At 40.6% G+C, this 26523-nt stretch overlaps 1 protein-coding gene and 1 long non-coding RNA gene across 7 annotated transcripts in view; one reads left to right on the forward strand and one right to left on the reverse strand.

Moving 5' to 3' along the window:
* Nucleotides 1–26523, forward strand: part of FOXN3 (forkhead box N3) — a 340491-nt gene that overhangs the window by 166303 nt on the left and 147665 nt on the right. For all 5 annotated transcript variants that reach the window (XM_025184274.2, XM_006122337.4, XM_006122336.4 and 2 more), the window contains one exon: nt 25623–25759. In XM_025184274.2, the coding sequence (XP_025040059.1) occupies nt 25623–25759 (137 nt within the window). The remainder of the gene's footprint in view (nt 1–25622; nt 25760–26523) is intronic.
* Nucleotides 1–26523, reverse strand: part of LOC142829094 (uncharacterized) — a 60178-nt gene that overhangs the window by 33386 nt on the left and 269 nt on the right. The window contains exon 2 of one of the 2 annotated variants that reach the window (XR_012903341.1): nt 25913–26004. This is a non-coding gene — a long non-coding RNA (uncharacterized LOC142829094). Of the gene's footprint in view, nt 1–25912; nt 26151–26523 lie in introns of those variants that run through there. The other variant, XR_012903340.1, reaches the window with a different exon arrangement.

Here is a 26523-nt window from a genome sequence, read left to right on the forward strand (position 1 = left end):
TCATTATCTGGATGGGGTCTCTGGCTTGCAGTTGGAGGGCTGTGCTTTGGTAGCAAAAACTGTGTTTCAGCTTCGTGCATGCTTTGTTCTTTGGAAGTGAGCACCTGGAGTCATGGTTCCTTACTGTGACAGTTGTAATACCTCCAGCTAAAGCTGGTTAAGTAGCGTACCTTCTCTTGAGCTGTAACCAAATCCATTCATGTTTAGGCCTGTACTACTTTGGCTTGATTGTAGAGTGCTGCATGTCTTTTTAATATGTTCAGCTGTTGTCTGTAGCCTAACATTTTAAACATATAAGACTTATGGGAACATTTTCATTGAAAGCCTCTGCCATTTATAACTTTTGAAAATCTCCATTCTGTTCCTTGTCCTGTTCAACTTGTTATCTAGTCATGATGAGACCCGCCATAGGGAGAGATTACATGGAAGGGGAAAGAAGGCTTACACAAAATAGGGTTATGACGTTTTGGCAAGTTTTTTTTTTCTTTTTAATTTTTTGTGTGTGCCATTACTTTTATTTTATTTGGTTGGTGTGGGGTTGGCAAGATGAGAAAAACAAGATTTTTGAATTTACTATACAGTTTGGGCCAAAAGTTACGTGTGGGACCAACTTTTCTCAGCATGGATCACATTTGTATCTTAAGGTAGGACATTTTGAAGAGTTTCTGTTACTGAAAAAATGGATCCTGCTTGGTGTATTACTGTTGTGAGTGGCAAAAGATCCGCTAATGTGCTGCATATTGCTTATGGAATTTACAAAACTCTTTCTAAAAATAATAGAGGCAGTTAGAACTGCAAAGCTGGGCAACATTTCAAACCATTTATCAAAGTGCTTGTTAGTCCCTTTTAAAATCAGGTGAAAAAATGTTAAATATTGATTTAAAAAGATTCTATATTAAATGATTGTGGGAAGAAAAAGATGAGACACCCGTGAACTTTTGTCATCTCTTCTTTATTTCAGTTTTTAGGTGTCACTGCTACTAATGGTTTTCATTTAACCTATTCGATCCCACCCTTCTCTACTGACTGCTAATCCTTCCTCTTGGAAGTCACTGTGTGGCTTTTTTCACTTGGTGTATTAAACTAAAAATGACCCTCTTAACTTTGACCCTGATGTGAACGTGGAATATTTTTTTGAACATCTGTTGCTTGAAGGGTCACATTTCAAACTATTTCTATTTTTATATATGTTACGCAACAAAGCATTTAAAGGAAAAATTATGCAAGAAAATGAATTTTTTTCCCTGTGGTAAAAGCTAAGGGCAGTGTCTTTATAAATGAGTGCCCCCACCAAGGAGGTAGCATGGTCTGAGCATTGGACTAGAAGTTATGGTTGAGTTCTATTCTCAGCTCAGACATTGATTTTGTGGCTTCAGTCATTTAACTTCTATTGGTGGCCTCAATTTTTTTTCCTTCTTTAAAGGGAGGGCTAATGATTTTTTTTTTTTTTTTTTTTTTGGTAGAGGGCATTATTAGCCATAGTTGGAAAAGTGTGATATAAATATTCTACATTACTTATTGATCTCCCTTTTTCTTTATATTTAAAAGTGAGACTTGGCTTGATGATCGTGACTAAATGACATTTAATTTCTCAGTTGATTGCAAAATTTCCATAACAGGGCATAATAATTTTAAATAGCTTTAACAATGAGCAGATTTAGCATAAATATGAACTCTAGTGCATTTGTTTTCAACTTCGTTTTTTCCAATTTGCAGAGACCTAACAAATTTCAAATGGAGGTGAGGACCCCTTTGCAAATTGTAGATAAAGTCTGCAGACCCCAAGGGGTCTGTGGCCCACAAGTTGAAAATCACTATTCTATACTAACAACAACCTTTTACTGATCGCTCTTAGACATTGCCTGTGGACTGCAGGTTGAAACTCACTGCTGTAGGGTCCATGAGAGATTCTGAAACCTCTACTAAGCCTACAGAAGAAGTGACAGTACTTGAGTTCTTCTTTGAGCTCTGGACATATAATCTAATATAATAGATCATGTGCAGTCTCTAGAATGTACTTCTCTTCTTTTGCTGCACATACACGGAGGTGGAGGTAACTGTAGACGATGGGGATAATCATGGAGGAGTTGGCCTCGCTATGTCACAGATTACATAAGGGATCAATTGACATCATTTGATGATCTCTTGGTTATTCTTGATTTGTTTGCTTGTGGACTAATCCTGACCTCAGTTACACAAGTTCACTCCCCATTAATGTAATTAGGACAGTGAAATTGGCACAACAGTCTTATTGGCCTACTTTCCTTTTAATTGTTTACACATGTCTTAGAAGTGAATTTTTAAAAAAAATCTTCTTTTCAACACATTCTTGAGATCTGAAATCAGTTCAGGCAAATTCCATCTTCACTTGTATAAAACCTAAATTCTCCACCCCTTCTCTCTTGCAGCTACTATCCCACCTATGCTGTGGAGGATCAATGGCAGTGTCTCTTTTCTATTTTGGTCTACAGCTAGTGGATCTATAAAATGGCAGATTACATAGTTCTTTCTGCGGCCCATCTCCTTTGTTGTTTGTACTGGCCTGAGTTGGTTGGCATGGAGATCGCTTTTGTGGCACACCAGAGCGAGGCTGCCACCCATAATCCCAATGAAGGCTTTTCATGGACCCTTTGCACCAGTAGGATTTGCACCCTGACAGAATATACAAGTGTGCTGACTTTGATAAGAACACGTACGTTGTAAAACGAACAGCTATGAAAGCCCGGCGTTCTCTGCACGGCTAAGCAGTTGATAAGAGCCAACTTTCGTGCATTGTGCTTGTTGTTTTGAAGACACGTACTTTGTTGCAGGAGAAACAGATATTATAAGTAAATAGCCTGCTCATTCACTTGAATTTTAATGAGGTGCTATGATGTTGTCGGGTGCTCTCTTCCCTTCTCCCACCTTGGGTTGTCCTGTATTCTTCTCCACTACATCAGTGTGTGTTGGTCTGGTCCTTCATATTCCTGCTGCATGATACCATTCTCTGGTAGCCTCCTGATCAGTCCTATGCAAGATTTATTTAGACTTAATAATGCTTTTCATTTCTATCACCTGTCACTCAAATTACATTACCTTTCATTCTGCAGCAGTGATATGTTTTATAGCTGGAGGGATAACAGAGGCACTGAGCAGTGAAATGACTTATCAAGAGTGCACAGTCAATGGCAGAGTCAAAAATGAAATCTAGGCCTCCTGACTTACTGTCATCTAATGATTAGAATCCTGACGCATTGTATTAGTGTTTTGGTTTTTTCGCACTCATCCGTTCACTGAAACAGCTTAAAGTATCAAAAATGATGGGCATGTACAAAAATGCACAGCATAAGATCTCTGTGGTGGCTATGACTGTGTATTACTACAGTTCGAACCTCTCTAGCATGGCACCTTCAGGACCTGACTGGTGCGGAACCACAGAATTTGCCGACCCATGGGAGAACAATATTGTCCAGCCCCATTACCAACCCTTCCACTGCTTGCTGGGCTTTCAGAAGATATGTAGGGGTAAATAAGAGCAGCACAGATCACTGAGAGCCAGGACTGGTGGCTATAAACAAACTTTATAGGACCGCATGAAACTTGGCCACACGTGGTAAGTGGACATCCGGCTAACTAAAATCATGCTAGACCACAGATGTTGCCAGACCTGAGAGGTTCAACATGTATTAGCATAGTTCATGGGTGGCCAACCTGTTACAGACAAAGAGCCAAAATAGTGGTGGATACAGTGCAAAGAGCCAAGGGAAAGAAGTTGTTTAACAAAAAAAATCACCACCACCACCAGCAGCAAAAAAAACTGCTGCTCCTTTAAGAGCTGCCTGTGGCCACAAGCAACGCCCAGACCAGACAAGGAAAAAAGGTTAGAGAAGGGGAACGCAGAGCAGCTGCGAGCCGCAATTTTTCCTTTGAAGAGCTGCAGATTGGCTACCCCTGCCATAGTTGCTTTTACTCAGATCAAAATAAGTCCCTATCTCTTCCCTACTCCCCAGAGATATTTACTTGTGCTAACTTTGGTATTGATTATTTGTATTGCTGAGCATCTCACAGGATCAAGTCTTTACTTTTTAAAGATAACTGGACATGTGGTTGTGAATCAAGGGTCACACAGAAGCCTTTATCTACTGTCCTTGAACCTTTGATATGACATGTCAGTTTGCAGAGAAGGAATTCAAAACAGAAGAGGAAAAAAGTTGATTTTAGTTTGTTTTAAAATGCAAGCATATCTCATATTTGAATTTTCTGTGCATGTTACCCTGAGACAGGAACAGTATAAAACTCTTAATCTGAAGTACAGAGATTGTTTCTACAACTTCTGAGATCACAGGGGGCTTTTTATGTGAGGGTTTGTGAAAATTAGATTCTTACTGTGCAGTTGCCATCATTAAAATCCATTGTTAAGTGCTGTATCGTAACTCTTAAAAATTACATATAACCCGTCAGTTCTATAGATTAGAAATGCATTATAAGTGTGCAGAAAATTGACTCTCACATTGCATGAGTTGCTGTTTGTAATTTTTTTGTGAAACTATAGTGAATCCAAGGAATGTGTTTTAAAACAATTTTTGTCAGTAGGTTTTCATGTTTTTTGTTTCCTTTGGAATTGCCTAGCAGTGTGTTTCTTTGGTAAACTAGCCTTGGACTATTCTAATGCTCTTTCTGCTGCTGATTTCACTTTTAAAAAAAATGCAAGTTCTTCAGCTGCACAGCTGTCATAGAACACTACTTGTTACCATCACTACCAACCTGGTATTTTGCCCTACCTAGTTACTATCAACTACAAAAACAATTGTGCACAAATGAGGCTAATCATTTATATCTTGACTTTCTGGTTTGGTAACTTAAAATATCAGAGTGTGAAGATAATTGATGAAGTTCCTCTGAATAGTGCTGACTGGTTAAATCTTGCTAATGGTTAACAAAACTTTAGGAAGATGCAGCCTAAGCATATCCATTTGCTAAGCAGATAAGTTATGACTGAATATTTTTCATAATAAAGCCTCTTTTTTGTATAATTACTCTGTAGTTTGTTACCAAGATCTTGTGTTTTTAATCTGCAGCGGGATAGATTTGCCCAAGGTTTACATGAAGACACTGCAACGCCTATCTAATCCCCTTTCAGTATCTGATGCTTAACCATTAAGGTTAGATAGTACTAAAGTGAGGAAGAGACTGCTGAAAGGAAAGTGCACTTTTCTCAGTGTCACTGCCTTTGAGAATGAATAGAACAGAGCTAGTCTTTCAAAGTTGCATTCATCGATGCACAAGTTCCCTTTGTATGTGGAAAAGCCTCTCTGCCCTTGGCAACGTGCTGCAGTGCTGATTCAACAAGACATAAATGGTCACAGTGGGCTTGATTTGTTGAATTCTATGGCTGAGAGCTGCTTATAAATAACCAGGAGTCATTGCTACCAAGTTTGCATATCTCCAGGAATAGTGACACATTTAAAGAGGGACTTACGATTCATGCTGTATTGCAAAAAGTACGTTAAAAAATTCTGCTCACTAGCATTCTCTGTTTCAGTGAAAATGAATTCATTATTTAAGCAAGTGCTCTTTCGCTCAAGTGCCTTTCTGAGAGATTATCACAAGGCTAAAGGCAGACTGTCCTTAAGCATTCAAGAAGTTCAGTTTTTCAATACTACTGTACCTGAAATGCCTTTTTTTTGCTCTTTTGAAATAAATGTTTTATAGAGTGGGGGAAGAGGAACTTTCATTTAGTAGGAATTATTTATGTTGGCTTGCCTTCCTTGAGAACTGGCCCTAAACACTGTTTCATCCAAGTTTCTGAAGTTGCTTCCTAATTCAAATGATTACAGTACTTAGTGGTGAGTGAATGCTGGAATAATATATTTGTTTGCAGTAACTACTGCCTCTTAACATAGAACAATACTCTACCCAATCATTCTTTGGGAACCTATTAAGTTTATATTCTTCCTTACAGTAGTGGTGATGGAACTGATATCCCTAGAACAACAAGGATTCAGCTCTGACCCGACTTTATAGCTCAGTGAGTTGAACAGAACAGTCTAGTGCTTTTGTTTTTGTATGGCAAACCTGAATGTGCTTGTAGTACCAGACAGTATTGCCAACATTTTCACAGCTGGGTGCCTAATGTCAACAGGCGTTCTGGATGCTTGGCGTATCTGGAAAGAAGGCTTATTTTGCTTCCTAAATATGGATTTTGGTACCTAATTGAATTGCCAGCATACAAGCTTGAAGAGATTGGCCTAATTCCCTCCCCCTCCACCCCCACCCTCCCCAAAATTGTCAAGCATAAGATATATCTGACTTTGGCTGCAAAAATATAATTCATCAGTGTAGTGCACTGAACTCTAACTTTAATACCTTATCTGGTCATTATATATCCAGCTATAATGACTGCTTATCCTTGTGATCTAGCTCTTTGGATCTTTTTTCCCCTGGACAACTGTCCTATAGGTTTTGGTCAAAGTGAAACATTGCAGCCACTGAGAGCAAATGAAAGCCGCCCAGATGTGCATGGTATAACGTGATACCTGCAGGAGCTGTAAAGCATTCCAGTAGGTAATCTGTAGGTGTCTTTTATGAGAAGATAAGTTTTAAAACACCGGACAAGTAGCATCTACTAATGATGCTTCAAAAAGTGCATTAGTTTGCAGTATTGCCATTTTTTGGAACTTCATTGTAAGTCTTGTGTTATACCTAATGTTTTTTCTTCAGGTTCTAAACTCCAGAGTAATGTGATTAAGCCAAAATGTCAGCTTTCATTAAAAAAAGAAAAACCTAGCCCTCATGGTATGAATGAGAAGCTAAAAAATGTGAACACTAGGGGTTCACAAACTGAAAAGGAAATAACTCAAACCTGAAACAATATGACTTTTTTTAAGCTAATCTATGATTTATTGGGTGTGTGTGTGTGTGTGCTGACTTGTTAAATTCATATGGTTGGCAGTGCTGTGTCACTTCTTTGAAGAGCTGGGTCTTAGAACATTCTGTCTCCCCACCCCCACCCCAAACCTGCACTCTGTGAATGTGTCCTCTTCAGGTTTATGGATCCAAAATTTACTTGCTTGGGAAGTAGGGAGGGCAGAGAACCTGCTCTCTCTAGCACCATCTCTGAAAATAGTGGAGTCTGTATTACAGATGATAAATTTTGGTTATTTGAATAGTCAAGTAACCTCATGAATTCTTATCCATTAGTCGACTATTCAATAGTCCCTGGGGGTAGGTCCAACAGCCAGTGTGCTCTGGCCTCACTCCTGAGGAGTCCCCTACCACTCCACACTGTTGCCTCTGATACAGAGGCAGCAGTGCAGAATACAGGTGGGAGCTGGTCCTCAATGGGAGCCAGTTTAAAAACCAGCTCCTGCTTATCCTTGTGATCTAGCTTGTTCTGCCTTGTGCTGCTGCCTCTGATACAGAGGCAGTAGCACGGGATGGCTGCAGCTCCTGTCTATGAGCTCCCAGATCCATCGTGAGCCAGAACTTACCTGGGCTGCCTGCCCGCCCGGCTCTAATACACTTTAAATGCAGAGCTGCAGCAGGGGTATGTCCCGAACCCATTTCAAACCAGGACTGAGCGTCGCTGCTGGCCAGACTGCTAAAAAATTTACTGGCAAGTGGGTGGGGGAGGAATGTGTGTAGTCTTCAACGTTAACCTATAAGCATTTGTTTATTGGTTAATTGTTTGACTATACTATTACATCCCTCGTCTATATACTAGTTTAAGGAGTTCTGTTTGGAAACATATCCCTACAGCCTAGATTAGAGCATGCTCCTGTGGGTCTGACTTCTGCAATCCCAGAGAAACCTAAGCAGAAATTGTGTTTTCAAGCTGCAATCCAGTGGTTTTCACTTCTCTTTTTTTTATTTACAGATCTCCATTTTGAATGGAGATGTAGATCCTTTGGCAGTGTTGGACATAATTTGTAGACTCTTGGTTGAAAACTAGTGTTCTGTAGTAATGACAACCACTCACAAGCCTCTTTAGATGTAGGCTAAGTCTACACTACCACACTACTGTGCTGTAACTTTCTGGCTCAGGGATGTGAAAAAACACCTCCTTGAGCACAGCAAATTACAGTGCTGTAAAGCTCCAGTATAAATGGGCTCCCAGCACTGTTCCTAGTGGGGTGATTTATAGAGAGGACTGGAAGAGAGCTCTCCCTGCCATGGCTACACTTTCATTTTAAAGCACTGCCGTGGTCAATGTTCCCTTTAATCTTTTCCACCCCATGCAGATTTTTCCCCTCTGGGTGGGATAATTTTCTATGCACTGAGGCATGTGTGAATGTGCACCAACAACAGAAACAAAAAGTCTAGCATGGGGCAGGCATTCTGCTAATCAGCTAGGCAGCATTTGGATCTCTTCGGAGCAGCCACACAAGTGCACAGCTTATACAAAACACTGGCCGTGGCAGCATTTTCATTTTAGAAGTGTAGATAAAGCCATAGTCTTCAGATGCCCGAGAATCCACATACCATAGGTTGAAAACTACTGTTTGAATCCATTCAGTTGGCTCTAGCTGTGATTGTCCCAAGATTCAAGGTTATGTAACAACTGCCCTTAAATGCCGTTCAAAAGCTGGTTACTAAGTCCTCTCAAACCTCCATGGTATTAGCTCTATTTTATGGGCTGGAAATTAAGGTAGAAAGGTGTATAAACTCACCTAAAACGTACAGTGAGTTGGAGGAAGGTAATGTTTAAGGTAGTGTGAAGACTTAAGTTGGCATACTCTTTTTTACGTTGAGGTGTCAGAAGGAGGTGACTATTTGCATGATGAGGAGTGGGGAAGCAGGTTGCTTTGAAGTATGTTTTTTTATGTTCTTAGCATCTGTATTCTGTTTCATCTCTCCTGATTTCTCTGTGAATGACACAAAATGCTAGGCTCTAGACTACATTTGACTCAGGTACATAAATTGTATGTTGGTGAGTCAGTGGGAGTTTATTGCAATATATATTTATACACTGTACTAGCATCACTATTTGGTGGGAGGGTTGCAGGCTTTTTTTGTTTTTGTTTTTCATAATTCTCACTGACTTCAGTGGGAAGTTTTACTTTGATTAATAGAATCATGTGGTCAAAGGAGCATGGGAACTAAATCAATTTAAACGAAACTTCTTAATTCTTATCCTATCCTACTTTTTATGCTAGACACAAGTTAGGTCAGTTGGTGCTAGATACGTTGTCAACCGTTGGGATGGAGTACTAACTAAATCTCTCTTCTTTCCCCTATTTCTCTCTCTGTCTTCCCAGCCACCCAGGGATGTGAACCTTGTTAGCCATTAAAATGCCTCTACCAGTTGGTGTTCAGGAGAGGTCTTTTTAGCTGGTAACATAGTAGGTTCCATGGATTTTGAGCCATTTCCTAACTATGGCACTACAATTCAGGACATTGACATGGTAATCCCAGTTCAAGCTCTCCGAAGCTACCCTAGCTGAGATTGGCGCGTTAGAGATATTTTAATCATGATGCCACAATTTTAAGGTCTGACAGTGTGGAACCTATCAGGTCTTGAACCAAGTGTTGAACTTGCTGGGAAGCAGGGAAATTTTTCCATGTGCCTACCACCTAGTGGAAAAACTCTCCTGGATTAAACACTCCTACTCACACTGCATAAGGTTTGTAGTTGGCCTTTGCATATTCATGCTTATTGCCATGGCAGGTGTAAATCTGGAGCATATCCATTGAAGTTGCTCCTGATTAAAAACTGTTCAGATTCTAGTTTCTACCTCTGTTGGATCATGAGATGTCTGCCTGTAAACTTGTTACAGGCAGACCGGTCCTGGGTTTCATCCCCGTATAACAGAGGAGAAATACCACTTTTGGGGGTGAAAGGGAAAGAGGGAAAGAAAAGGTCATTGTTTTATTTAATTAGTTAGTTATTTTTAATTGCAACTATTTGGGCTACTTATCTCAATGTCCCTATTTATTAGGTGGCTGTGTAGTTTATTGTTGAGAGATTAGTCTTGTGGGTGTATACTTCCTATTTTAGTAGCAAGCTACGTGATTTTTCTTGTCACAAAATCATTTCATTCCTGCGCATCTCAAAGCTTTACTTAATGCACTCATCCTTAAATGTGGAGTAGCTACTGCTGCTTCCATAAGATATCCTGAAGTAATACAAATATTATTACCAGGACAGAGCTACTTTAAAAGAACATTAAGGTTGCAACATCAAGCACCCAAAAGGTACGAAATGCCACAGTTATGTATATCTGTGCAATTATAACTTGTCCCTCCTTTGTCTCCTTAGTGTTCCCCTTCTATATGATGACACAATCTTATTACATATTATTATTGTTTCTATCTGACCGCTGCCTCATTCAGTGCAAAGGCTGGAACAGTGCTTAGTCAGTGACCTGCTGTGCAATATTTTGTTTTTTTCTTGTTCAGCATGTAGCCCCACACCTTTAATTATTGCGCTCAGTTCAAAGATTGCTCTGAAGACTGAATTATCCATTTCCTCAGGTTTTCTTTGGTTCTGATTACTAGAGTACGAGTCCTTCACCAATATTAATAAATGTATTTTCATATGCCCCCGGTTAAGTGAAAGGGCGGTGTAATCCCCATTTTACACAGGAACAACTAAGGCAAAGAGAATGAAGTAAAATTTAAAACCATTCTTTTTCTTCATGCAGTCCCCTGGCTTATTCACTAATGCCTTCCAGTTTCTGTAATAGATGAGGCAGATAGACAATGGCCTCATTCACTACTATGCGACCTTCGTTCATTCTGTGCACTGTATGATGCCAGGGTTCTGTGGGGGGGCGGGCGAGGGAAGTGTGTGATCAATTAACAAGACTGTGTCAATACGCACATGCCCAAGGGGACTGAATTAAGGCTGCATAGGCAACCTTAATCTGTCATTTCCCAATTTCTGAGGGTTGACTGAGCCTTTCTGTATATTTTACTAGATTTTATTTTTAAAAAGTACACTGAAAAAAACCTTGTTTGATGTGACAGCATATTAATACCCCATGTGTTATCAGCAGAGTTAGAATCTTCAGATCCAGTGACCAGATCTCTGCCAATTGATCATATGGAGTAACTGATGGTAGTAGGTTGTCCTTGTACTGTTGACTAGCACTAAAAGAGAGGGCGATGACACACAGTCTTCCAATGGGTTCATGTATATTTGCTGACAGCAGAGGAATGGTGAGATTTGGAAACTATAAGTTCCTCTTCAGGTTCTGAAGAAATCTGTGCTCTAGTATAGTGGCAGACAACCTGCAGCCCATAGGTCACACTGGGGTTCTGTATGTGACCCGTGAGACATTTTGCTTACCATTGCCCACATGCAGCGTTGCCAGATTCAGCTGGTTTCTGTCCACATAGTAAAATCAGGAAGAAGAAACTAAAGTGACATGCAGGTAAAGCAAGGGCACGTGAAGTAGGGATGTAAAATCCCATTTAATTAACTGGTTAAATGTTAAGTTTTACTGGTTAACAGAATTAAACGGTGGTGGGCAAGAGGCCCACCATGACCAGGCTGGAGCAGCCCCCATGCTGAGTGTAGGTCCTGTTCCAGCCCAGTTGCTTCCAACCCCATGCTGTGCTGCTGGCTCCCAGCCCATGCAGGTTGGGAAGCAGTAGCCTTGTGCGGGGCCAGAAGCAGCAACAGCTGGGGGGCAGGGAGGTAAGCACCACTCATTAAGGGTAACACTTACCATGTAACCAGTTATCCATTCACATCCCTAATGTGAAGTGAGGTATATGCTGATTACACACAACATTACCTGAAAGAGCTGTGTGCTCCCTCTGCGTGCAATCAAAGCGCTGCTATGGTTCACAGATTCTTAGTATGCAAGCACAGTTAGCAAAACTGCCCTATCCCAGGACACCATCTTGGTTACGACAGTCTTGCAGCCCACTCACTAGCCTAGGTTGCCATTGCTACTCTAGAGGCACATTCTCTACTAGCATGAACCCTTCTCCATCACCTCCATGCTTTCCTTGCTCCTGGCTCCTCGTTTGACCTGTCTCCTCATTCTTCTCTGTTCCTGGTCCTAGTCTTTCTCCACAAATTCTTCATTTAGTCTCCTATGGCTTTCCCTGGCTCCTTTCTTAAGTATCCTCCCCCTCTTTGTTGTCATCTTGTCCCAGTCTCTTTGCTCAACCAGTTTCAATTCTTCTGCTTTACCTCGCCATCTTGTCAGATTTGTTTCCCATTTCCCCTGCACTGATTCTTAACCCTAGCTGCCTTTGTCCAGCCAACCCCTATTTATTTATTTATTCCCCCCCCCCGCCACTATCATTTTCTAGCATAGAAGTGCTAGAGATGTGCACAGAAAAGGTCCCTAGAATGTTTTAAAATGGGAAAACATCATGTCTTTTGTCTTTTTCTTAGAAATGGTTCTCCATTTTGATTTAAGTTTTTAAAAAATTGGTCTCACCAATAACCAGCATGTAAAATTTCAGCCCCAGAGCAACTGAATGCAGGGTCTTATAATGAGAAGTGTCAGGCAACATTAATAAGTGGCACTATCAGCCTTAATTATAATACGTAATAAAAAAGTGAGAATCAGGACAGTTTGTAATCTGAAGAACAAAGATTATTATGCCTTTTTAATGTGGGATTTATTACTTATTATGAATACAAAGAGTAGGGCCTTCAGAAACTAAATCATACTTTTCCATACTTTTTACATTTTCTAAGACAGACATTCTGACAAGATATATCTGTCTTCTGTCATGGAAAATTTTAAATTAGGCTGAGGAATCTTCTCACTGGCACCCTTCTTTGAATTTTGGGATAGGATTCCTAGTGCTTTATATTAAACAAAAAAACCCAAACTTTATATAATATATATTTGTTAGCATTCATCTGTGAGATGTGTATATTTTGACAGAATGGTGATATGAACTATGTCCTATTATTGAAAACTTTATAGTCTTTTTAAAATATATATCGCTTCAGAGTTTAAATCCAGCTTTTGGTGGTTAGCAAATGTTAATTTATTAGAAAATATATTAACAGGGAGAGAACTATTCCAAAGATTATATTCTTCTCCTTGACATAGTAGATGAGACACTTAATAATATTGAGTCCTTTTGTACCCAACCTTTAAATACTTTGGTAAAACAACAACCTGTGAACAACAGGAATGGATAAGATTACCATTTTTAGCTTTGAGAGGAGGCATTGTTAGGGAGTTTGGAACATTCCATTGCTAAGATTATCAGGGAGTTGTTCACTCTAGTCACTTGTTTCCTAGGTGATAAATGTAATTCAAGTATTCCCTCTTTGTCTTTTTTTGATTGGAGACACTATTGACTTCTGGCATTGGAGGAGTTGGTGGAGCATCGCACCAAATGCCTTAAAATGGAAATTAATCATTAAGTGATTGGTCATAACTTCATTGACTTCTTTTCTTATGATTACACTTGTATTGGGAAAATTAGTCTTTCAGCTAAACAGCCAGTTAAGCAGCTCTTCACACACTAATTGTCAAGAGGGAAATTCTTAGCCAAATGTTTCTTCATTTAGTTAAGAAAACCAAACAAATCCTGTTTCTACTCTGACTTTGCTATTCCTTAAAACCAAAACAAACCCAAAGGCATACAATTAAAATGAGATACTGTTGCTAAAAGTTTATTGGCTAAATTGCAAACTCAGATTCAGTGAAAACTTGATTTCAATGAAAACTCTTCAGTCAGTGTTTGCTTTTCATATAGCATCAGCCTATTTTGTCTCTTCGAGATGGCCTTCCCTCTTTCACCTCCCACATTGGTGCGATTCCATTTCTTTAATTGGAAATATTCATCATCTGCACACAAGTAAATGAGAGCATCTGTGAGCCCAATTCATTTAATATGCAGAGCTTCTTTCTTATAGGATTAGGTCTCTCAAAGTAACCAATAGGATTCTCAACTACCATTAACTTAGGAAGTTGTGGATCCTGTGTAAGTAACAGGAGCTACTAGCATGAGCACTTGTTAAACATCTCTCTCTGTTCTGGTAGTTTTAAAATCAGAATATGTATAAACAAGTGTTGTAAAGATACTATTTATAATACATGTTCCTCCCTAATGGACAAATGTCATGAGTATGGGATATTCTTTTCCTTAGATTTATCTCCTTAAAACATTTTAAATATTTCCTTCTCTTGGTAAATAATGAGCAGTCCTGTGACACCTTAGAGACTTACAAATATATATAGTATCATGTGCTTTCATGGACAAAACCCATTTAATCATATGAGATGAGCTTGATTGCAGGAAAAAAAGGAGCACCCTCAGAATAAGAACGGAGAACAAAGATAAAATCTCCTTTTTTCCAGTTTGAAATTTCTACCTGCGTTGTTACTGGCTGACCACCGGATACCTGGCTAGGTACAGGAGGCATTAGTTAACCCCTTAATCACCAGGTGCTGATCAGCACTCCTGATGATGATACCCCAAACTTACTTTTGGCCCCTGTTGTGAAATCCTTCCCATTTGCTGACATGTCAAGGTGTCCAGAATAGGGATATTAAAATTAAATTAACCAACTAATTGAATAGGTCAGCAGATAGAAACACTGCATGGAGCCTGGGGCCAGCAGTGGACTCCTGCTGCCCCTGAGCTCTATGCGGTGCTTCCATTTTGAAATGTACAAGAACCCCAGTGGGGACTCTTGTACATTTCAAAGGTGGAACGTCGCCGCTGTGCCCTTGCCCCCTCCCCTGGAGCTGGGGGGAACTGGCTTTTAAGCCGTCTTTCCCCCAGCACTCCTGCCTTCTCCCCCTCGTCGCCTCTGCCTCTTTTTTCTGATAGAGGCAGCAAGTGACTAGTTGACGAGTATGGCAACTATACGATAAGCTTTTGCTTATTGGATAGTCAACTAGTTGATTAGTCGCTTACATCCCTAGCCCAGAACTATATTCAGCTTTTGGGATGAGTTCTCACAGACAGGGATAATTGTACAGACAGGGATAATTGGTTTTCTCTTCTTTGGGGCAGACTGCATATGCAGGCCATTTTTGTTATGTCTTTCACATAGAACATACATGTTTCCTGTGTGTCACTGACTAAATTCTGAAGTGATTGGCTGTTTAACTACTTAAGTATCTAATTTGCACTTAGCTATCAACTTACCTTTGGTATCTCTCTTGATATTTACTGTTTCTAGGCATGTCCCTCCTACTGAATATTTGTTTTTCAGGTTGTGTTTTTGTTGTACATTTTCTAGGATTAATCTTACCTTATTGCTTGTCACTGTTCCTAATGTATTTGGGTCCCTTTGTATTTCTGCTTCCTCTTTATGAACCCAGTCCTTTTAAAAGGCTGAGATCTCTCAGCTGCTGCTTATTGCTTCAACTACTTGATGTCACCACTTCATAGTTTTGCAACATCTTCCAGTTCAACATAACTAGTTGGTTTACTCTTTCTGTTAGAAGCTCTGTTTTTGATGAAAATACAGGCATTGAAGTTATAATTTAGCCACATTGTAGAGGAGCCTTACTCTGCTAGAAGCTACAACTAAGGCCTTGTCTAAACCCTTTTTGGTGACAAAATCCAGAGAGAGTTCACATTGCAATCTGACAAAAGTCACAAGTGCCCACTTTTGATGGCAAAAAACTTTCACCTCCTCACTGTCGACAGTCATGTAGTAGGTACTACAGTAGGTTTTTGATGAGTTCAGTGAACTCCAGCTTGTTTCCCACAATGCCCAATTAGCCAGTCTGGCCAGCATTTTGAACTCTGCTACTCTGCAGTGTAAACAGATGCACCCCTTTCACCTGGAACCCCAGGAACATTAAAATCCATTTCCTGCTGTCTGGCTCATTGTGTAGTGGTCCTTGTGGCGTCCTTTCAGGGAGATCGGGTTTGCTATCGTTGAAGATGTTCTGCTTGGAGCACCTCAGAGTTTTTGGATCTTATCAATATGCAGAGTGAAGAATTGGCACAATCACAGCTGCAAGTGACCCATAGGAACTGGGACATGTATAGTCACATTTCTCAGGCCTTTTGTGTGAAGGAGTATGTTCAGTACATCCTATAACGCAGAGCCAAGATAAATGGACTCTGGTAGATGTACCAGAAAAAGACAAACAGCTGGGCTGGTGCTGCACCCAAAACATGTTGTTTTTATAAAGAACTGGATGTAATCCTAGGTGGGGACCCATGTCCACACCCCAGGAGAATGTGGATACTTCCCAGGGCACAGAAACAGGAGTTAACCCAGAGGCAGAAGTTATTGATGAAGAGGTCAAAGTGGATGAGGTGAGCCTTAATATGGTGACAACTTGTGTGCTAGGCAGCAAGGAATTGCTCTCAAGTCCTGAGGTTTACAATGACTCTCAGCAACTGGACATTGAGCTTGAAGCAAGGGAAGAGACGCAGGGTAAATTGCTGTGCAAGCATGGGTGGTGGTGGGAGGCCATGCAGAGCAGTCAGTTGCTTTAGTGCAGCCAGAGGAACAGTGGTGGCGTGGGGTGGTAGATTGCTGTGTATTTCAGTGGGGTGGCAGCAGCGTGGGGTGTCGAGGCTATAGTTTTGTGAGCTGGCTAAGCTCCTCCTGGGTCTGTGTTATGTCCTAACAGAGCATCAATGTACTCCGGTATCAGTGGAATCTTACTGGGAGATGGTGTCAAAACTTTGCCTGATTTACTTAATAACTTTCTCACATAGATTCCATAGCAGGGCTGCTACTGACATACTGTGACACTCTCCCAAACCATTCCTCAAACTGAATTGTCGGAACAAGGTGTGACAGAGTTTGGTCACATATAAGAAGCAGGACCACAGCATCCCCCGCTCGCATCCAGAAGCAGAACCCAGGTTTGCCTGTTACTCTGGCTGATATATTCCTGCTGAAGGTTAATGGCAGCCTGTGGACAAGTGTAGGATTATTACTAATTGTGCAGCAAGTGTACCTAGAAACAAGTGCAGACTGTAATATTTTGGGGATCTAGATTACCTTGCTTTTCCTACTCTCCTCCTCCCCCCGCCCAATTCTAAAATTTACCATAATCTAAATGTCTGTAGAGATCTGTGTTTGCCTCTAGGGTAACAAGAAAAGTGGCCTGTGTTCTTCAGAGACATGCAAATTAGTGAAATGTTACAATCTTTATTAGAATCAGTATAGTCACTCTATTGTTAATGGTTACTTTTCCAGATCTTGAAGTCAGGTATTCTCCTCCAAAGACAGACTCTGTCAACTAAGGAAAAAATCTCGGAGGACAAGAGAGGATCTGGTCAAGGATCTGTTTCAGGGAGTAAAGAAGAGCTAAGGAGATGCAAGTGACAACAGAAGGCACCGAGCACATGCTAAAGCTCATGGATGACCAAAATGAAACACTAAAGTATCTTATCAAGATGCAGACTGAATCGAGCCAAAGGTCCCCCTGTCAGTACATGCAGAATTCTTTTCACAGCAGCTATTCCTCTATGCCCACACATCGGCCTCCATGGGTGAATATGCAAAAGTGTTTATTCAGCAATTCTGCTTCTGCACTCATTTTCAGAGTCAGGTAATGTCTTTTTCCCCAACACACTCCCTTTGTGTGCAGCTGTGACTTTGATAGTTGGATGCTAACACTATTGGGAGGTTTTCCAGTAACCTTTGTCATCCCTTGTCATCGAGCATCCTGATTGAAACACGTCAATACAAATAAATGCCTTGCTTGGGATGAGGCTAGGAAACCATGCCAACGCACAGCAATATCCATGCTCCTTATTGCATAAGTTCCTCCGAGTCTCCTTGATATTGGTGGCCAACCTGTGTGCTCCAGGCGATGTGTCTCATTGTTCCACTCGTGGGCAAATGCTTCACCCTTACCGTCACACAGATGATGTAAGCAACAGCATGTGGCCACCACCTTGGGGATATGATTCTCCAAAGGGCCAGCCTTCCATACAGACATCTTCGTCTCCTTTTCAATCTGCCAAAGGCACATTCAACAGCCATGTGGCATCAGCTTAGCCTGTTGTTTAACCGCTCCTTTCTGCAATCCAGGTGCCCCATGTAAGGCTTTCTGAGCCAGGGCTGTAAGGGATAAGCTGAGTCATTGAGGGTCACTGTGGGCATTTGCACATCTTCTCCCCCCGCCCCCCACACACACACATTGTAATTTTTTGGTCGGGTAAGAAAGTCTCAGCCTGCAGCTTTCTGTACAGGCCACTGTTTCTGAAGATGCATGCATAATGCGTCTTTCCAGACTACCCCGCATTTATGTCTGTGACACTCCCACGGTGACCCACAAGCTGTCTGAAGGTCATAAAGAAGTACTGCTTACAACTGATGTACTGTGAGGCAAAGTGGGGGTGGCACTATAATGGAAATATGTGCACCATTGGTTGCCCCGGCACAGTTTGGAAAGCCCATATTAGCAAAGCCAGCCACTATGTCATCCGCGTTTCCCAGAGTCACTGTCCTACTGAGCAAAATGTGATTTATTGCCCTGCACTCTTGCATAAAGGCTGCCCCGATGGTAGACTTCCCCACTCCAAACTGATTTGCAACTGAAGGGTAGCAATTAGGAGTAGCCAGTTTCCACAAAATAATGGCAACTCACTTCTCTACTGAAAGAGCAGCTCTCATTTGGGTCCTTGTGCCGCAGTTCAGGGGCCAGCTCAATACTCAGCTCAAGGAAGGTCACTTTATGCATCTCAAAGTTCTGTAGCCACTGGTCTTCATCTCACACCTGTATGACACTGCGATCCCACCACTCAGTGCTGGTTTCTCTAGTCCAAAAGTAATGCTCTACTGTGCATAGCTGATCTGTGACAGCCCAAAGCAATGTTACTTCGCTGTTGTCCCTGTCACATTATCATCCACACCCGAGTCTTTGTCCTCAACTATTAATTGCATAGGTAGCTCTGCTGCGGTGTGTGATGATGTAAACACATTGAGCACAACATGGGAGGAAAAAGCCATGATTTCTCACAGCAGATGCTGGAGTTTGCAGCAAGGACTGTCATTCAAATGGTGCGAAAGTAAGCTGGAAATCCTAAGAGGGCTGAGAAGCAAAGAGGTGCCGATTGGATGTTTTTCACATTCCCAAAATGCTTAGTGCTACGTTGCACATTCCCACAGTGCCTAGCGACTGAAGATGATGCTAGGCACTGTGGTAGGGGTCAGCAACCTATTCAAACCAAAGAGCTAAACTATATCAAAATTCAGATCAAGTGGTCAACAAAGAGCCAGTATAAGAATGCCCATTTGCATGACTGAAAATATACAAGTTATTCATCATCATAAATGAAACTTAGTACTCAAGGACTTTATTGAATGGGACTTCTGCTGCTGCATCTTTTCGCACATTTCTTTGAAGTTTACATCATAACTGGCCAAATTCAACTTCATGCACACATTCAGGCTCTCTTCTGTCAATCTTGAGCGCAAAGTACCCTTGATGTTTTCAAATGAGAGTCTGCTCACACATATAGATGGAGTCAAACACTGGAAGTAAGGCCAAGCTGACATTCTGCATGGTGTTGTATGTGACAGGAAGTTCTTTCCAAGTTTTCAGAATCAGATTATCATTGTGCTCCAATTTCTTCAAATCAGCCCACTTGTCAGTTTTGCTAATTATGCACGTTGTAGAGCAAGGCATTCTAAATCAGAATTTTTCCACCCAGATAGCTGTCTCCTTGAAATCTGTTATTTCCATTTCCAAATCGCTGATTGAGATGCCTGGAATGACTGTCAAATCCAGTTCAACAGATGCTTTAAGTGGAAGAATCATAAACTTAAACAGAGCATCATGTTTGCAAAAGTCAACAAAACATGACTCGAATGCCATCAGGAGCTCAGAAACAAACCCAGCAAGCTGCTGCAAATCAAGGCTGTTATTTGGATTCTCTCTGATACGAATCACAAAATGTTCATAATCTTTCAAAATGTGCCAGTCTGCCCAGCTCTATCTTTGAGGAAGACAATCAGTTTTGACTCAGATCCAAACACTGCCTGCTGCAGAGTGAGGACTGTATTTCCTTGCCCTTGTAGTTTAAGGTTCAACTCGTTCAAATGATCAGTAATATTGATGAGATAGTAAAACTTGAGCAACCAGTCAGTCACTCTCTAAAAGCTTGGTGTGTTAGACACCCTTCATATAAAAAAAGACTTAATCTCATTAATTCAGGCAGCAAAATGAGACAGAACTTTGCCACGAGGTAACCAGCGATCACTGTGCATTAGTAGATCGGGGTATTCAGAATTTACTTCCTCAATCAGTGACTGAAATTGATGGCGATTAAGGGCTCGGGCAAGAATTCAATTGACAGAGAGAATGACCAGTCCTGTTACACTTCTGAGTTCTGTTCTCCAAGATTGTGCACAAAGTGCCTCCTGATGCACAATGCAATGAAAGTTCAAAAGCAGGTGGTTCAGCTGTTCCGACAAGAGTAAAGAATCCCCTGTATTTGCCGACCATGCCAGTTGCACCATCTGTACACACCCAAAATTATCCAACTGTATTTCTTTCTCATTTACAAAGTTTATCATAGTTTAAAGGATGTCTTTGCACCTTGTTTGATTATTTTTTTCATTGGTAATATCTCAATCATTTCTTTTGTGCACAGCATTTACACAAATATATCGTACCAGAATACACAACTAATTAACACCACATATGTCAGTTGTCTTGTCCAAAGCAGACAAAAATTAAGTAGCTATACTCAGATTTTGCATTTGTTCCTTGTCAATTTGATGGGCCATTTTCACAGTTTTGTCATGGACTGTTGTTGCTGATAATGACATATCTTGAATTATCTGTAAAATTTTTGTCCTTGCTGTGAAACTCACCAAATAGTTCTTGACCAATTTTTAGCATGCATCTCTTCACATAATCCCTGTCAGTGAAAGGCTTCCACTCTCTAATAATGCTGTATGAGCCCATAAAACTTGTGGAGTTTAAGCTCCCACCTTTTTATGACCATACCAGTAGGCTATTTTGTCCAATGTTCATTTTTTGCTGCAGCTCCTCACAGGCTTTTTTCGTGCATGACCCTGAGGTATTTTGTAGGAAATGCTGCAGGTTTTGTCATAGTTCTTGTTTGTTTGAGAACAGTCTCACACTACAAATGAGACAGTGTGGCTACCCAGGCCTATCCACAAATGCATACAAGTCTGTCCACTCCTTTTGAAAATTTTGGTACTCATTATCTCTTTCTCTTCACCATTTTTACTTTGTGGGGCTCAGAGTTAATCATTACATATGATGATGGAGAGATTTCATTACCAATCAACTAAAAAGAGAATATGCACGATCCCCAATGAGTGGAAGGGTGTCTGATTGTTAAAATGAAAAGTTAAAGGTGAAATAGATTAAAAACATAATCTTGACATGAGTAATTATGCCTTTAAAAATTTTGAATTAATTTTTCATTTTAAATTGTGTGTATTTTGGGAATGACAAAAGAACCATATTTGGTTCAATATTGAGCCATATTTGGCTCTAGCGCCATAGGTTTCAGACCCCTGCATTGTTGGATGCTTACCCACATTGCTTTGATCTTTCTGTTGATGGGGAGCTAACAATGTGGTTGTGATATGTTGACAGAGGGTGGCATGATTTGTTGACTTCCTTTCTGGCGATTTCTGAATGTTGATAGTACTTTTGTCACCGAATCTTTCTAGTATAGCTATAGTCTAAAACTTGCAACATGGTAATTGCTGTTAAATTTCTTTCTCCAGTGATGTATTAAATGCTACTACTCTCGTGCCAAGAAACTTGAATGTGCAATCTTGTTGCGTCTCTTTCCAAGTACATTTTCAAGTAAACTTATCTCTGTTTTGAACTGATGTTTGATATAATGTTTGAAGACTGAATGCAAAATGTCATTTAGCAATTTGGATTTCGCTTAAAAGCACAGCTGATTTCTTTGGCCCTTGAATCACAAGCTCACTGAGGTAATCCGATGTATTCTAGCATGTTTTTCAATATTTCATATGCAATAGTTTACAGTGCATGAGTGTAGTTTTTTTCCATAGACCAAAAGCTGTGGATGTGTATATAAACAAACAAAAATAATAGCATAGGCAATATAAATAGAGTAGAAAATTGTATAGCAGGCACATTGATATATTAAAGTAATGTTAAAAGGATCTCCTCAGGTACGATGGCCCTCAAGTGTAACTTTCAAAGCGTTGTTCTATGTTCTGGATATTCAGGATCACAGCAAATTTTCCCTGCTAACAATGCATCCCACTTTGTATGTTTTTCTTGAAAGGACTGTATTAATATCTTTCTCACTCTGTCTAATGTGTGCAAGGCAGAACTGGGACTCAGAAAACATGGTCTGTCAGTAATGTCGGCAAGGGAAGGCACAGCCTTCCCAAAACTGCCTAAATGACCAATTGCCTAAGGCTGGGACTGCTGCTTCAGTGCGGCAGCCTGGCACTCCCTGCCTCCCCGGGAAGGCTGGAACCATAGCATAGCAGCCCGGCTCTCCCCGACCCACAGGAAAGCGTGGCTTTCTCTTGCCATAGGATTGGGCTGCAGGTGGTCGGGGCTTGGTTCCGGGGGTGGTCAGGGCTAGGTTCCAGGGATGGGACTGGGACTTGCCTTTCTCAGCTGGGTTTTCATGTGATACCCATGTCAGGAAAACAGTTCTGCTCTTGGTGCTGCTACTAATCATCTGGGTGACTTTTCTCTCTTTTCTGTTTTGTGCTTCCATCTCCACTCCTGGCCCTGTCTCCTTTCCCAACTTTCTCAGCTGTTGACTGACTCCCAGCCTTCTCTGTGCATCCATCCGTGTTTGCGTCCGTCCGTTTGTGCGTACGTACAGATATAAGCGGGGGTGAGGTAAAAGTTTGGAGACCACTGGTCTAAGATCCTCCTGGAAAGCCAATCAAGCGTAGCATCCCCATTATAGTGAAATATAAAAATGCAACAAGATGAACACCCATACATGTGCCTACATTTGTATCAGTTTTGCAAGGTCAGGACTACATCCTGCAATTAGCTCTAGGAATTCAGATGACTACTCCCCCATGGGAGTTCATTGAAGTGAGTGGGATTTTGTGAAGACTCAGGGTGTGTCTAGACTACAGGGTTTTGTTGACAAAAGTGGCCTTTTGTCAACAAAACTAAACTTGTGTCTACACTACCGCTGAGTTCTGTCAATGTAAGGTTGACAGAACTCAGCAGTTTTGTCGATGGCGGTAAACCTCATTCTACGAGGAATAACACCTTTTGTCAACAGAGTTCTGTCGACAGAAGGCGTTATTGCAGCTACACTGTCCTTTGCATCTCTACTGTCATGTCGACAAAGCGGCTTGCTTTGTTGATGGAACTGGATGTAGTCTAGACGCTCTTTGTCGACAGAAGCTTTGTCGACAGTATCTGTCAATAAAACTTCTGTCGACAAAAGCCTGTAGTCTAGACATACCCCCAGGGATCTATTTAAACAGATCCAGATTCAGGAACAAGATCAGTAGATTGTAAATTTTGGAGGAAGGTTTGTAAGAAACTTGTATACCGTGTAAGAACCTTGAAATATCTTTGTAGGATAATGCAACAATTTGAAAGTTGATGATGCTTCACAAATATGACAGGGCTTCTAACAGAGAAGCATGTTTTCCCCTTCTAGTCTTAAAGTCATGTACTAATTTCAGAGTCATGATTTTTTTTAACTCCACTTTGTACATTTCATAGCATACAGTTTAATGCATAGCCTTTACTTTACTAAAGTAAGATGAAGGAATTATTAGATTTTTGTTCGTTAATGTTAGTAAACATTGATTTATCTAATTGTTGCCTAGCTATCCCAAATGATAAACATAAAAAGCTTAAAACCCATTAATTTTGCACAACTGTGAAAATTAAATTTGATTAAAATAGAAAAATGCTTAAATAAACATCAGTATTTGAATTTATTAAAAGCAAATAAAAAAAATTGAATTCTGCCAACCGTAGCTATAGTGCTAAGAGAGTAAGTACGATGAGGTTTTAGAATAACTTCGCTATTTTTTCCCCCTTTATGGAAAAGTCAACAATTATCCAAAAATCTTATCAAATGACTTCAGTATGATAGGCTATTCAAAAGCCTGCAGCCTCTGCAGCAATCAGTAACTAGAATGGCTGATTATTTTTTGAGTTTCTCTTTCCAACCTAGATGTTTTTAGTGAGGGGGGGAAAAAATAACTTATTCTGTGTCTAACTTGCCATTTTTTAAGGCCATTGGAGAGACACTTTATATCTTTTTAAGACCATGGTCTCCAACCCTTTTTAAGCATGAGATCACTTTTTGAATTTAAGTTCAATCTAGGATCCACCTCAAACCCAAACACTCTTGCCCTGCCTCCTTCCCTCCCCTTCTCCAAGGCCCTGCCTCTGCTCACTCCATCCTCCCTCCATCTCCCACCCTTGCTCACTTCTATCAGGCTTGGGGGTAGAGGGTTGGGGTGCGAGGGAGGGGAATGTGGTCTCTGATCTTGGGCTAAAGGATTTGGAGTGTGGCAGGGGTTCTGAGCTAAGCCTGGGATAGGGAATTGAGGTGCAGGCTCTGGGAGGGAGTTTGGGTGCAAGGGAACTTAGGGCTAGGGCAGGTGTTTGGGGTGCAGGAGGGATTCAGGACCGGGGCAGAGGTTTGGAATTCAGGCTCCGTCTGGGCACTGTTTACCACAGGTGGTTTCTGGGTGGTGCTGCAGTGGGGCTAAGGCAGGTTCACCCATCCCCTGTCCCTGCACCACTCCCAAAAGCAGCCAGCAAACTCTCTCCATCCCTGCCCCCTCTGCTCTGTGGAGATGAGGTACAGGATGGAGAGAGGGGCACCCTGACATCAGCACCCCCCCCTCCTCCTCTTGTGCCTTTCGGCCAAACCTGTCATGATCACCGGACACAGACTCCAAGATCTACCAGTAGATCCCGATCCACTGGTTGGTGACCATTGTTTTTAAGAGTTCAAACCAAATAGTTTCAGAATATCTGCACTCTGACCGCTGATAGTACTGATACATGGACTAGATCATGTTGTTTTGATCTGTAGAATAAATATTGAATTTTGGTTTGGGCTTCCCCATCACAGGCTGATTACTAGAGCTCTTACTGTGTCCAGAAAGGTTAAAGTTGCTGCTGGTTTTAACCATTCAAAATTTCTCAATAGCCTTAAATGACTTAAACTCAGATTTTATTGGATTCTTTTTCTCAGGGAAAAAAAGCGGATGGATTAATTTGCTTTTGTAGTAGAACTGGATGGATGTCATGTGGCTGGAAGATTAAGTCCTTTTATTTTTAAAACAGTTGCTAGGGTATTTAAACCCTACCTTTTTATCCCTATTTCCTGGTTTTAGTTTTTTTTGGGGGGGGCTTTTTTTTATAGTAGCAAAACAAAGAAATAACTTTTTTATTCACTTTAAAAAAGGAATCTATTTGTTTCAAAGCTGACATGAAAAAATAAGATTGTAGTTACTCTTCTAGTGTGGAGTAAGGAGAAAATAGGCAGCTATTATTGAATCAATTTCACTATTGTTAAGAATGTAAATAGTGGCAACAGTTGGGGGTTTATCTGTGAATGTCTCACTTTTTTAAATAAAATTGAAAAAAAATTCATTATTGGAGTAATAAACTCTGGCAGACAAACAATGTCTGCTTCTGTTGAAGCAAAAAGAAATCCACTGTTTTCCCTGTGAAAGTATTGCTTATACATGTAACTATGCAACTGGATCATGTTCATCTTTTTTTTTTTTTTACTTTTTTTTTTCTTTGCAGAGTATCGGAAAGGGGTCCTTGTGGTGTATAGACCCAGAATATAGACAAAATCTCATTCAGGCTTTGAAAAAGACACCCTATCACCCATATTCACATGTGTTCAATACACCTCCCACATCTCCTCAGGCATATCAAAGGTAAGAAATCTAGAACGCCTTTCTATTAAGCTGCACTTCTGACTCTTTGAATGAATGTAACTAATCACAATAGTTATAACAACATTGTAGTGAACAAAATATTAAAGTATAATGAGTTATTCAATCCTTTGCGTAATCTACAGTATTCCTTACCCATTTGATCTCTTTGATGGCAACGTGTTGATCCTAATAAATCCATGGACTGGAAGTAGCAGTAATTCCGTGGATAATTTACAAAATTTCTCCTCAAAAGCAAAATAGAAAATGAATATAGGCAAAAGCAACTGGGAAGTTTTAAAATATTAGTTTGTCCTGTTTCATTAAATAAAAATATGATTCTAGCATGCACGGTGCTAGTGAATTATTTTCTCTTGAGCTTGGCTGCGTAATATTTAAGACTGTGTGTTGTCAGTGCAACTGTCAAGTATCCATGTAAACCGCACATCTAGGTGATTTAAAACTCTTTTTGTTGTGGTTACAGGCTAGATGAGTGCATGTGTTTGCATAGCTTTGAAATAAATATAGTAGAGAACAATGGAGGCTTTCATTCTCATTTAGTAATGAACTAGGTGTGTTTATCTGTCCATTGCTTAAAAGTGAAGTGTTTGCTGCTAGGAGCAAACATTTAAGATAGTGACCCACAAAGTAGTAAAGGTTCTCAGTAGATGTGCTTGTCTTTTAACTGCTAATATAGAACCTACATTTTAAAATGTTCTAGCAAATCTTGGTTTGATCAGAAATGCCTTTTTGTTGCTAGGACCTTG

The sequence above is a fragment of the Pelodiscus sinensis genome, chromosome 4 (assembly GCF_049634645.1).
Source record: "Pelodiscus sinensis isolate JC-2024 chromosome 4, ASM4963464v1, whole genome shotgun sequence".
Taxonomy (NCBI): Eukaryota; Metazoa; Chordata; order Testudines; family Trionychidae; genus Pelodiscus; species Pelodiscus sinensis.